Source organism: Prionailurus viverrinus, chromosome D1 (genome assembly GCF_022837055.1).
Source record: "Prionailurus viverrinus isolate Anna chromosome D1, UM_Priviv_1.0, whole genome shotgun sequence".
NCBI lineage: Eukaryota > Metazoa > Chordata > Mammalia > Carnivora > Felidae > Prionailurus > Prionailurus viverrinus.
The window spans coordinates 106,852,482-106,865,877 of NC_062570.1; the positions used below are offsets into that span (position 1 = coordinate 106,852,482).

General features: G+C 57.7%; 1 protein-coding gene across 1 annotated transcript; it reads right to left on the reverse strand.

Moving 5' to 3' along the window:
* Positions 1 to 121: 121 nt before the first annotated feature.
* ACTN3 (actinin alpha 3) lies at positions 122 to 13,167 on the reverse strand. The gene is made up of 21 exons (XM_047823299.1): positions 13,021 to 13,167; positions 9,254 to 9,368; positions 8,951 to 9,070; positions 8,549 to 8,635; positions 8,379 to 8,466; positions 7,843 to 7,921; positions 7,678 to 7,759; positions 6,817 to 6,902; positions 6,441 to 6,533; positions 5,758 to 5,988; positions 5,486 to 5,633; positions 4,188 to 4,338; positions 3,480 to 3,588; positions 3,244 to 3,384; positions 2,798 to 2,980; positions 2,222 to 2,356; positions 1,954 to 2,133; positions 1,383 to 1,529; positions 1,225 to 1,290; positions 364 to 522; positions 122 to 280 (listed from the first exon to the last, which is right to left on the reverse strand). The coding sequence occupies exons 1-21, from the start codon at positions 13,165 to 13,167 to the stop codon at positions 122 to 124; spliced, it is 2,706 nt and encodes a 901-aa protein (XP_047679255.1).
* Positions 13,168 to 13,396: the final 229 nt, after the last annotated feature.

The following is a 13,396-nucleotide window of genomic DNA, read 5'->3' on the forward strand; positions in this document are numbered from 1 at the left end:
GCTCTTTATTCAGAAATACGTGGCTGGCCGTTCTCTGAGGCCTTTGCTCCAAGAGATGGATGGAATCAGCCAGAGGGAGTCTCCTCTCTCTGACTCAGGTAGAGAAGTTTAGGGATTGAGGTCAGAGGTCACTCTCCCCATAGAGGGCACTGGAGAAGGCCACATAGTCCAGAGCACCAGCTGGAGCCCCAGAGCCTTTGTAGGGTGCCATACGGCGGATGCAATACTCGGCCTGCTCAGCTGGGAGCTCCCGCCGCAGCTCCTCAGGGGTGATGTAGTTCTGAGGGAGAAAAGGCTATTGAGGACCCCCAGATCCTGTTCCTTGTCCCAGCCCGCCAGCCCTCTCCACCACCCAGGACTCACCTTATCTCCTGCCAGGATCTTGAAGGAGGCCACAACTTGCTCAGCTGTGTCGGTCTCGGCTGTCTCTCGTGTCATGAAGTCAATGAATGCCTGGAAGGTCACAACTCCGGCTGCGTTGGGGTCCACCATGGTCATAATGCGAGCAAACTCCACTTCTCCCTGCAGGGATAGAGGCCAGGCACCATGCCCATGGGTGCTGAAGCCAGTGGACTCCTGATGTCCCTTTCTGGGGACTGTCCAGCTTTGGCTTGATGACCCCAGTTACAAAGTGCTCTCTTCCCTCCATAGACGGTGCCGCAGCTTAGCTCTGGCTTTATAGGAAGTCCTTTCTACTAAGCTAAAAACTGCTTCCTGTTCCTGGCAATGTCCCCTATTGCCCTTTGGTCCTGATCTTTTTTTCTGGAGCTCTCTGTAGTGCTGTTTCTCTGGGGGGAAATGTTGCAAGCTAAGGCGCTTTTGTTTTTTTCTTTTAAAACTTATTTTTATTTTTGAGAGAGAATCTTAAGCAGGCTCCATGCTCAGCACAGAGCCCAATGCAGGGCTCAGTCCCAGGACCCTGGGATCGTGACAGCCAAAATCAAGAGTTAGACACTCAAACAACTGAGGCACCCAGGGGTACCACAAGCTCAGGCTTTTGAGTCACATAGAACCAGATCCAAATGCTAGCTGTGTCCCTGAGCAAGTTAATTCACCTCTCTGAGCCTTTGATGGCCCTGCGTGAAATGAGGTAATTTTGCCCGGCCCCGGTGGGTGTGATGAGGAAATGAAGTGCACGAGGAGGGGGGAGGGGTGCAGTAGGTGATCGGTATGCAGGAGAGAGGCACTGATGGGGCTCCTGCGATGCGGGCTGGGGGCACTCACCAGGTCATAGCCCATGGAGATGAGGCAAGCTCGGAAGTCGTCAGGCTCCATCATCCCATTCCGCTTCTGTAGCGCATGAGTGGATGTCAGACTTGGTCTGCCAACCCCCCGCCCTGGCCCCCAGGTCCACCACCCCACAGGGCTGGGCCCCTGCTGACCCGGTCAAAGTGGTTGAAGGACGCCCGGAACTCGTTGAGCTGCTCCTGGCTCAGGCCCTTGGCGTCTCGGGTCAGTACCTGGTTCTCCACCTCATTGATAGTGCGGGCGATGGAGGTGAGCAGCTGCTCCCAGCCTACGCGGATGTGCTGCGGGGTCGGCGGTTGGCCAAGTCAGCGGGCAGCCAGTGCCTGGCCGCTGGTGCTAGCTTCACTTCCAATCTGCTGTGTGCCCCTGGGAGAGTCTTCCACCTTATTGGGGCTGTGTCCCTATCTGGAGGTTCCACTGAGTGGCCTCCAGCAGCCCCTCCTGCCTTGCAGTCTGGCGACTTGTTACGTATTAAGTGTTGATCAACTGGTCATGGCAAGACCTGGCCTGGCTTTAGACTCCTGTGTGACTCTGGACTGGTCACTTCCCCTCTCCAGATCTCAGTATCCCCATGGATACACTGGGGGACCTGGACAAGCTGAACTGGGGACTCTCCTGGGGCAGACGTGCTATGTCCGGCCACGGCTGCCCCAGGCTTCCCTGGCCAGTGCCACCTCCCCTCTCTCCTCAGCAAGTGGATCCCACCTCCATGCTGTAGACGGTGTGCTTGTTGTCGAACACCAGGCTCTCCTGAAGAAGCTGGTGGTCGCCCTCCAGCCGGTCAATGTTGCTCTTGTAGTTGATGATGTTCTGCTCCTGTTGCCGCAGCCCGGCCATCTGTTCCTCCAGAGACCCGGCCATCCCTGCTGCTAGGCGCCCCACCTCCTGTAGGAGGACCCAGGTGGGATGTGAGCTCCCTGTGGCCTGGCCCTGGCCCCACTCCCCCAGCTCGACCGCACCATCCAAGCCTTACCTCCACCTTCGCCTGGATCCAGGGCCCAACAGCATTGGCTTGAGCTGCAAACTGTCTCCGGAGCCTCTCGTTCACCTGCTGCCGGGCCAGCTCCTCCTGCAGCGTCTGGTCACGGCTGGGCACCAGCTTTCGGACCTAGGAAGGAGGGTGCTTGTGCGTGGGTCAGCTCTGGGAGTGAGAAGATGGCTTTGAGGGGAGGTGGGCTCTGACCCCTAAAACAGGCCCTGCAGCTCTGAGCCAAGATGTCTGGGCTATATGGACAAGCTCTTGGACAAGTCATTTGACCTCTTGTTTCCTCATCTGTGAAATGGTGCTGATATAACTGATAGCTAACCTAGGTTGTTTTGTAAAGATGTCCACAACCAGGCTCAATACAGGAAAATGCTGCTGTTATAGCCATTTTACAGATGGGGCCATGACAGGAAGGGTGACTTATCCAGGGCTACATGAAGTCTGAGAGACCCCAGATCCCAAGGCGGACTTGGTTCTCCATATCTTGGGACATCTGAGCTTTCAGGGCAGTTAGAATGCACGGGAGTGGGTGGGAGGCAGGGAGAGGTCACAGGCAGTACTGACCATATCCCACTTAGCGTTGATGTCCTGCGGTGTGAGGTTGATGTAGGGGTTGGTGAGGCTGGGCCGCAGCCCGTACGTTTGGCAGATCTTCTGGATCTCACCCTGGATACCCAGGATGGCCCCTCTTTCTCGGTCAGCCTCGGGCAACGTAGCCTTGAATTGGTCGTGTGCAGTCAGCAGGCTCTGGGAAGGACAGGAAGGAAGCATCAGCCAGCACCCTTCACTTCCCACAGGCAACAGGGCAGCAGCGTGCTCCAGGCCACCCAGCAGGTCCCCGGCAGGGCTGGCTCAACCCAGGCCTCCAGTCTCCCAGCCTAACACTTGGGAACTGGGGTTTCCCTCCCACCCCCATTCCCCAGGAACCCAAAGGAATGGCTGACAGGATTCTAGGCCAGCTTCCCCATCATTCCATCCAGCACCCCCGCACCCAGAACCCCCGCGTCCACCTGGGTCTCCTCCACTGAGTGCACCAGCCACACATCCTGCAGGTCCTCCACGGCACCATCCAGCCAGTTGTTGAAGGGTGCCGCCCGCCGGGCAAACTCCAGCTGCAGCTGGTCAATGGTCTCCAGGAGCTTCTCCATCCGCTAGGAGCCATGGGGATGGCGAGTCAGCAGCCTGCCCACAGGCCCCTCACCAGCCTCCGGTCTCCAGCCCCCAGTTCTCTGGCCCCCAAGCCCACCTCCAGCGCGTCCCTCCTCTTCTGGGTCAGTGTGCCCAGGTTGTCCCACTGGTCACAGATGGCCTGGCAACGGCTGTTCACCGAGGCCGCATCATGGTAGTCCAGCTCACTGGGGGCGAGAAAAGGGATGATCGTGGGGTCAGACCACAGCCCAGATTTCCACCTGACTGTCCTCCTGGGACTGGAACCTGTGCCCCAGATGAAGGCGGGGGTGTCAGGGGAGGTGTGGGGGAAGCAGGGCAGTCCTGAGGGTGGAGATGGGGGTTCCAGTGTGATCCCTGGGTAGGAGGTGCCGGCAGATCCTCAACTCCAGTCCCTCGGGACGCTCGGATGTGGGAGGTGGGTCGTGTTTCAAGGGTGGGATTGCTCGAGAAGGGGCGGGTGTACAGGAGGTGGGGGGCGTGGTCAAGGCTGATGGGGAGGTTTTGGGAGAACCGGCCACGGAGCTGAAGGGGGCTGAAGGGGGCGGCCAGGTTAGGGGTGGCCCAGGAGGGTGAGGCAGGCCAAGCACGGGTAGGAAGTGCGGGTCCCAGGTGGGGACAGGACAGGATTACGGGAGGAGGGGAGGAGCAAGTGGTGACGGGGAGAGACGTGAGCACCAAGGCAGGGCTGCTGACTTGAGGGCAGCGGGGAGCCCGGGTGGGCGGAGGGACGAAGCCAGGTAGGGGCGTTGTCACCGGGGCGAGCCGGGAGGCGGGCCACGCCTACTTGAGCTCCTGGGCCAGAGCGGCGATGTGCTCCACGCGGTCCTGGTGCGCCGCCAGGTCGCTCTCAAAGGCCTCGTGGCGCCGCAGCAACGCCCGCACCTCCTGCAGCGAGGCCGACTCGTAGTCGCGCTGGCTCAGCATGTCCTCCTTCCCTACTCAGAGAAAGGACCGGCTCGGGTCACCCAGCGGCGGCCACGGCGGGAGAGGGGGTTCGAGCGAGGCTGCGTGACCTTGGAGATTCCTCATCTGTGAAATGCAGGTGATCACACCTGCCCGGCCTATCGGCCTATCGTAGGGGTTTGTTCCTGGCGCTAGGGTGATAAAGTGAAGTGAAGCTCCTGTTCCAGGGCATGACCTGTAAATCACGTCAGTGTCCCCGGATCCTGCACGTTTCAGGGTGGCCCTTGGTACAGTTCGGGTATTATTGCATATCGAACTACCTCCCAACGACTAATGAGCCCCTGACCTTTGCTCACCAGTTTCCCCAGTGCCCGCCACAGTGCCTGACCCTTGGTAGACCTTCTAGGAATATTTGTTGGATGAATGAATGATGAATATAAAAGTGCTTTCAGAGTGAATTACCATAATTACACAGATAAAACTACAATAATAATAATTGCAGCAGCGACAATTTATTGAGTACCTTCGCATCTTGCAGAGCTGGTAACGGGCTTAAAGATTCAGAAACCCCTTAAGAGTCACCAAATGGCTGTATATTTAGGGAGTTTTTATATCAAAGCATTGTTATTCTTTGGGCCCATAATCCATTATCGGATGTTTGTTCATTATTTTATTTATTTATTTGTTCGTTTATATATTTATGTATTCACTTATTTTGTTCATTATTTTTGACAGAATTCATTTATTTGTAGGATTAAAATCCCTGGTAGAGTACGGAATGAATGTTTTCGTACAGAGTGTTATATTTGACTCATGCAGTATTTTGCCACCAATATACTTTGAGTATAACATAATTGCTGTTAGCATTGAGGACTCACCTGCCACATGTACAAATAAAATGCTGAATGACAGATTAATCAGAGCAGACCTACAGAAGGCCAGAGCTGGGAGACAGTTAGGGGTTGAAGTTCACAGATGAAGAAACCGTGGCACAAAGAGACGTGACTTGGTCGCACAGCAAGTCAGGGTAGGACTAGAAAACAGGTCCCCACCCCCACCCCACCTCCCTAGTTCCTGGCAGAACAAGTGCTCCTGACCCGTGCATTTTGCCAGGACCCCCCTCCCCCACATACCAGTTTTCACCCCAGGACAGACCCAAGCCCCGTGAGGTGTACCTACCCCGGGTCCAGGTTTCGTGCAAGGAGGCCTTCTGCTGGAATTTCTCAGCCAGGTGCTGGAGCCGCTGCAGGCGACGGATCTCCGAGAGCAGCCAGTCCTCGTAGCCTTTCTCCACCTGCTCCAGCCCACGCCATGCGTTGGCGATGTCCTGTGGGACAGGAAGAGGTGTCTTCCGTCACGGTATGCCCATTGTACAGATGGGGACACAGAGCCCAATGTCGCCCAGAGGATGTGGGCAGAACGGGGGTCACCCCATCCCCGGCCTGGCTCACCGAGACGAGCTTGCCCTCCGAGGGCATGAAGGCGGGCCGGTGGCTCAGCCGCAGCTTGGTCTGCAGCGTATTGAAGTTGATTTCCAGCTGGCACTTCTCCTGCACTCGGGGCGGCTTGTGCAGGCGCCGGTAGTCCCGGAAGTCCTCCAGCTTGCGCTGCATGGCACTCATGCTGGGCTCGCCCACACGGTTCTCCAGCCACGGTATGGTGCGGCGGATCCATTCCAGCAGCTGCCAGGGCCAGGCAGGTGCAGCGCAGAGAGCTCTGAGCCAGTCTGCTCACCCCTTCCACCCCTGTCCACCCACACCCCGGGCTGTGGCCGGAAGGAGGGGCCTCCAGCAGAATGGGGGTCCCCGCTAATCAGGGAAGGAGTGGGATGGTAAATGTCCGAGTCCAGGGACCAGCATAGGCTAGCACAGAGCAAAGGGTCATGAGATTGCCTACATATGAGTGAACAGATAAATGAATGAGTAAAGCAATGAATGATGAGGGAATCAGTGAATGACCAGGAGCTTGGACAGGCAGCAGAGGGCAGGAGATGAGTGAAGATGGCAGGGAGAGGCTGGAGGAGGCCAAGGCCAAGGCCCTGGGGTGAGGGAGGCTCTGTGGGCCCGGGCTTGGGCCAGGGTTGGCGGAGCACAGGTAGGGGAAGGGGAAGGGCCCTCTCTGGCCTCAGTCTCACCTCACTGGCAAGCTTCTCGTACTCCTCCATCAGCTTCTCGTTCTCCTGGTTCACAGCCAGCACCTTACAGATCCTGTTGGCAGCCGTCTCTGCCTGTCCCGGGAGGCCGAAAAGGTGGGCACTAGAATGAGCTACTGCTTTCCCTGACACAGCTTTCCTCCGTAAAGCCCTTACAATTTGGATCCGTGCAGATAGGGGAGCACATCTTTTAGGATGAGGAGGGAGCTCCCAGACCAGATGCCTCTGCTTCTGAGTTCCCCAGAGACTGAGTATATGTGGCTGGGACAGTGGCGCTCCCACCCACATGGGGCCCAGCACCTCCAAATGTCGGACCACAAGCCCAGCCCAGGCAGCAGTAGCGGAGGGGCCCCCTTACCTGCTCAGCCCCGGCGAAGGCGTGGTAGAAGCAGGAAACATAGGTCATGATGGCCTTCTCATCAGGCTTTGGGGTGTTCACGATGTCTAGGGGACAGCAGTGAGATACAGGTATTTATTGCCCAAAGCCAGGCTTGAGGAATGGGCTCACGCCCCTAACAAGGCAGAGAGCTCCCTCGAGACGGTAAGGGTGGAGACATCTAGTCACGGTTACCAACCGCCAGCTACCCCAAACCTAGCGTCTGCCTCTTCCCTGGAGCCCTCCCCAATCACCCCAGTGTCCAGCAACCTGCCCCTCTGTGGGGTGAGAAAAGCGTAAGGGAGCGGGTGAGTGAGCAGACACGCGGCCCTCAAGAAGCACCAGCCCACACTGCCCGGTGTCTCTAACCATCCCATCCCTCTGTGGGTCCACCTGTCTTCCGTCTTTTCCCCAAGTCCTCATCCATTGGTGCCCACAGACCCAGGGCACCAGGCACAGTAGGTGCTCAGAAAATGTTTGCTGCTTCGATTGACTGAAGACTTGACTGGGCACAGGGACAAGAGGCAGGGCCTGCCCTTAAGGAGCTCCATGCTCCCAGGCACCCAGGTAACAGATCTGAGACAGAAGGTGGCGCCGTGAGGGAAGAAGAGGAGAGGCTGCTTCCACTGGCTGGTGAGGGGTAGGCAGGCATGATAGAGGGCTCCTGGAGAAGGGGGCCTTGGGCAGGAAGGATTCTGACGGAGATGGGGGGGGGGGGGGGGGGAGGGAAGGGGGAGGGGAGAGAATTCCAGGAGGAGGGAAGAGCAGGGGCAAAGGTGAGAGGGTGGGACCACGCCATTGGTCAGTAAGTGGAGTCCTCGGCCAGGCTAGACTTCCTCTCACCTTCGGCATCCAACATCCTGGGGATGTCCAAGTATTTCTCCGCCACCTCAAAGGCAGTGTTTAGGTTGCCAATGGGGTCATCCTAGATGGGCGGGAGCAGGGACAGGTGAAATGGCAGCTGAGGGCAGAGGTGGGGAGTCGGGGCTGGGAGTGACAGAGGCCTACCTTGCGCAGCTTGGCATAGTCGATGAGGTCGGGGCGGTGTCGGTGGATGAGAGCACAGAGAGCCAGGCCATCCTTCCAGCTGGACAGACAGAAGTGGGGGTCAGTCCCGGATTCGAGCTGAGGCTCTGCGCTTCCCTCACTCCAGGAGCATCCCCATCAGGACAGCCTCATCAGTAAAATGGAGTTGTCTAAACTCCTTGGCTTGGCATCTGAAGCCTTTCATTACCAGAGTTGGACCATCTCCTCCAAGCTTATCATGATTCCTTCACATACCCTGTCCTTGGGCCACACCAATATCTAGATGTTTTTGCTTACAAGGTCCCCTCTGGCTGGAATGCGGTTCCAGGGATGCCTCCAGTGCACCCTCCCTCACCCTCCTGGATTCCATCGCAACATCGACCGAGTCCTCCTATTTTCAGACACTGTGCCAGGAACTTGGCTGTGACCTCTCCTCTCCTGGGGCTTGCGATAGGGGCCAGCTCTGTGCCCCAGAGCCCAGCAGAGGCCCGTGTGCATGTGCTGACCGGCTGACAGACCTGGTGTGGAAGTTCTGCACGTTGACGTTGCGGTACGGCGCTGTCTTCCGCTGGCACCACAGGAGCAAGCCTTCCTTGGCCGAGGTTTCTGGGTGGGGGTGGGGAGAGCTATTAGCTGGGGAGAGGGGTCTGGGCCAGCCCTCCCACTCTATCGCTTCCCCACCACTCACCCTCCACAGAGATGTCCTGGATGGCGAAGCGAAGGATGATGGTCCAGATCATGCCCAGGGTCATCTTCAGGTTCCCGTCAACAATCTCTGCAGGGTGGGGAGTGGGGACAGATTCCAGCCGACATTCACGGCCTGTACCACCTCAGCTGCCTTCCCTCCTGCTCCGCTCTCCGGCCCTTGTCCCCCATCCCAGAGCCGGTACCTAGTAAGTGTTCAATCCCGGAATACGTACTAGCGCCAGGTCCTGTGCCAGCACTTTGGGCACGTTTGCCCCTTAACGGCCCCTCCCAAGAGGCCTGGATGGTCGACTCCGTGGGTGAAGAGACTGAGGCTCACAGAAGCGACTTGACGCCGGGACCGCCCTCCAACCCCCTGCCAGGTCTTCTCCTGCCACCTCCCTACCTTCGGCACCAATGGACACCAGCTTAACCCCCTTGCTGGCAATGAAGTCCAGGGCCTTGTTGACGTTGGCGATCTTGTGGAAGCGCATCTTGCCTTTGTCTGGCCTGGGTAGCCTCTCTCCTGGGTGTAAGAGGAGAGGTCAAGGGTCAGAGGTCACAAGAAAAAGCCGAAGACCCTGTCCTCCTCCTCCCCCACTTCCCCCTCCCCCACTTCATCCCCTCCAGCACTCTGCTGCCGCGTTCCCCCAGCTCTCCGGATTCTCCTAGGTCCCAGGGTCCCTGTGCATTGATTCGCGCCCCTCACCTGAAATGACCTCCAAGAGTAACATGAGTTTGAGGCCATTGCGGAAATCTTCCTCGATGTTTTCAATCTGGGTGCCGGCCTTGCGCAGGTGTGAGTTGCACCAGGCAGTGAAGGTCTGGGGGGCAGAGGACAGCACTTAGACCCTAGCGCCGGCTCCGGGGAACATCAGGGTAGATCTCAGAGCCCGGGCCCCGGATTCAAGTCCTGGCCCAGCCACTGACTTGCCATGCAAGTCCTTTTCTCTCTCTGAGCTTTAATTCTCCTGGAAAAGGAAAAGTGGGCGCTGGGGCCCACACAGGTCCCAGTTTGGACCTGGGACACACCAGTTCCGGTCAGTCTCAAGCACCTGAGGGCGATTTAGAAAAATTGTAAAGCATACGCTCCGAAGTGTGGGGCCCTCCCCCACACAAGGGCCAATGCAGGGTGATACCGCCCTTCTAAGGCCTGAAAAATTCTGGACTGAAGCATGTCCGGCTCTGAGGGTTGTGCCTGAGGAACTGTGCACCCGTGTTACTATTATCTCAGCCCCACTGCCCTCCCGGGGCTGTTGTGAATTGGCCTCCAAGTAGAACGTGAGGGTGCGAGAGCTTTGCAGGTCGCAGAGGATCATCTGGGCACAAGCGCAGCCTAACACGGCTCCTGGAGGTGACTGGTCTTCCCCTCTCCCTAGAGTCATCCTCAGCCTCAGCCTCTGTCTGGGATGGGGGGGGGGGGGCTGCTGTGCAGTTGGGTGTATATGGGGGATGGGCGTGACCTGGTGCAGCCTGGTGCACAAGTTTCCACCAACCTATCAAGCCTTCAAGCCCTGGATTCTGCCATTAGCCACAGAGTCCTTGGTAGAATCTATCCTTGGGCTCCAACTCACTCACTGTGGCCCAGGGTACACCCCTTGCCCTTTCTTGGGCTCAGTCTCCCCATTTGTACAATTAATCGCCCAGACTTCACGATGTCCCCAGGTCTTTCTTCCTCCAATCTGGCAGGATTCTAGAATTCAGAGCATTCCCCCACCACAGAGCAATGAATTCTGGGAGGTGGCCCTGGAAGTCAATTGGAATTTTCCCTCAGATAGCTTCCCTTCCCCAGACCAGCTTTTCAGCTGTCCTTAGAGCTGGACGTGAAAGATGATGCTTTAAATACTTGAAGGACTGTCGTTGCTAAGGAAAGAAAGTGAGTTTCCCATTACTGGAGGTATACAAGTGAGTCGGAGCACTACTGGTTGGGGCCCCAAGCACAGGAGAAGGCAGTCGGGTTCTCTGTAGTTCCCTCCAAACCCAGAGTCTGAGATGCTCTGGGTCTAGATAAGGCAGGGAGGAGAGGCAGGACTGGGCGGGGGTTCCACGGCGGAGGAAGGGGCATTCTTTCCTTTGACAAACATGACTCTTAATGAGATGTGGTCCCTGCCGTAAAGGAGCTCACGGTCAATCAAAGAGTCACGTTGGTCTGAGAAGTGCTGGGAGAGACTAGTGTCAGGGAGAGGAGGGAAAGAGCTCTTCAAATCAGATGGGGGGCCTCCTGGAGGAGGCCACTATCTGATCTGAGCTGCAATGGAAGGGCAGGAATTATTCAGACAGAGAAGGGCAGGCAAGGGCACGCCAGGCAGGGCCAGCGCCACAGGCAAATGCTCAGCAGGGAGAAACAGCTGTGAGGTCTGTGGGGCTATAGCTATCTGGGTGCCGCTGGAATGAAGCTGGGGGTGTTGGGGTATAAGTGGTGAGAAGCAGGCCGGAGGGGCGGCAGGGGCCAGGTCATGCACGATCTTGGGTGCTAAGCCAGGGACTTTCAACTCGATCCTGAGGCAACAGGGAAGAGAGGGAAGCTTTCAGGCAGAGGGAGGTGGGCAGAAAAGTGTCTTAGAAAGCTCTTTCTGGTTACAGAGTGGAGGCAAATGGCTTGGCAGAGCAGAAGGGAGAGGTGAGGAGGTGGTGCCCAGGACCAGGGTGAGAGAGGAAGGGTGTCAGTGAGGCGGCATAGGGCAGGATCAGACAGATGGGGTAGAAACACTTTTCCTTGCTGAACTGTAAGCTCCCTGAGGCAGAGGCTTTGTTTTGTTTCCTGCTGAATTCCTGACACCTAAAACAGCACCTGGCCCATAGTAGGATCTCCCTAAGAAATACTGAATGAATGTTTTTGAATGAGGTTGAACGAAGAGGACTCAGGCATCGAGTGCTCCAAGACCCAGAGGAAGCGCAGGGGTGGAGTGGGGCTGAGGATGAGCACAGAGATGCTCAAGTTGGAGGAGAAAGAAACTCTGGAATGGCCAAGTCCCAGAGATGCTGATTAATTTCCGGAGCGTCTACGTTGTGCAGCCGTTGAATGAATGGATGAGGTGGGTGGCTCTAGGTTGAGTTAGAAGGATATCCCTGATATTTTGTTAAGTGATGAAGGCAAGTTACAGACTAGCACGTGTCTTATGAAGGGCGGGCGGACCCGGACCTGAGAGAAACATGGTGGGTGGGGTAGGGATAGGGGTTGTGGCAGAACAGATGGCAGCTGGAGCCAGGGGCAGGGATGACATCACTGGGAGATGGCCAGACCCAAGGACCGCAGCCTTGCTCGGAGACAGGTGCAGGAGGAGCTTGAGGGGAAACGTGTCACCGGGGGCACCCCAGCCTAGTCAGCTGAGCCTCCCAGACTCTGGGGTCATCTCCTGTCATCTAACCCAGCAGGAGTGCTCTGATTCTAAACCCTAGGATTCTCAGATCCTGCAAATTCCACTGAGCACTCCTGTTCCCTGCCCTTTCCTGGAGTCGCACACTGTTGGCAAATGCTGAGCGGGGTCCGATGACTTCATGGTGTCCTCCCTACCCCTGGCCTGCCACTCCCCAAAGTTTCCTCACTCCAGCCCGGATCATTTTCTCTTTTGGGAACCCAGGTGTTCTGCCCCCTCCACTTGGGAAAGTCTGGGAGTGAAAATAGATCAGGGAGGGGGCCCGAGTGCCCTACAAGGCTGGGCCTGGGCAGCAGCTGCCCGTGTGCTCCACTCCAGCTCCCTCAAGGCGCTGCCTCAGCACAAAGTGTCCATCTGGCCGGAGCGTCAGGTTACTGTGTAAGGGGACCCAGGCTCCCCTCCTCCTTGACCCTGTGGCCTTTTCAGCAGACTTAGGGCCTCTGGGGTGGGAAGGGGTATCTTGAGAAGGAGTGGAGGTGGGGCAGACAAGGGGCAAGGACTCTCAGGTTGGGAGGGGGGTCCTGCTTTCTGACAGCATATGATTTGGGTTCTATCTCTGCCCCCTTCGGGGCTTCAGGTTCCTCATTTGACAATTGGGATGGAGTCAAAATGAACCCCAGGGTGGAGAGAATAGAGAGAAGAGAGTGGGGAGGGGTCTGGGATGGTTCCCTCCTCCCGCACACTCCCAGGTCCACCAGTTGCCCAGCCGCAAGTCCTCTGGGTGGGGTCTAGGATATTTAACTAGAGGGTTGGTGGTGTGGGGAGAAAGATTATTCTCCCCACGCTCCCCAAACTTGGATCTCCTGGGCTTCACCCAATCCCTTTTCGCCAACAGAAGTGGGGCAGTGGACACTGGGTAATGAACCCTGAGGGGTGGGGACCCCAGAAACTCTACTGGTTATCCTAAGCCCCTCATGAGCGCTCCCAGCCCTCTCTTCCAGCCCTAGGGGACGGCAGAGGACTGATGGGCAGAGCCTGGGCTAGGGAGTGGCTCTCCGGGTTAAGACAGGCTCTGCCCCAGACCTGCTGAGATGCCAAGGACAAACCGCCCGTCTTCTCGGGCCTCAGTTTTGCCATGTGGAAATGGGTGAGCACTCACTTTCCGCTGCTGCTTCTCCCAGGCCGGGTCCAGCAGTAGGTCGCGGTCCCAGTCCTCCTCCTGTTCCATGTACTCGCCGCCCCCGCCGCCGCCCGCGAAGGGCCCCTCCCTGACCCCCAGACCCTCGGGCTGCATAACCATCATCATCTTGCTCGGGCTCCTGGCTCCGCTGCGCTCGGCGCTCTCCAGAACACCGGGGCCGCGTTAAGTAGCTCCCCGCCCAGCCCCGGATCGGATTCGCGCTAAATATGGGGGAGGAGGGAGGGGCCGGATGGGGGCGAGGGCGCTCGGGTCGGGACCTGGCGAGAGGTTGCCCTGGGGCCAGGGGACTGCAGGATTTGGGGGTGCTGGGGGGATCCCATGGCGGGGATTCGGG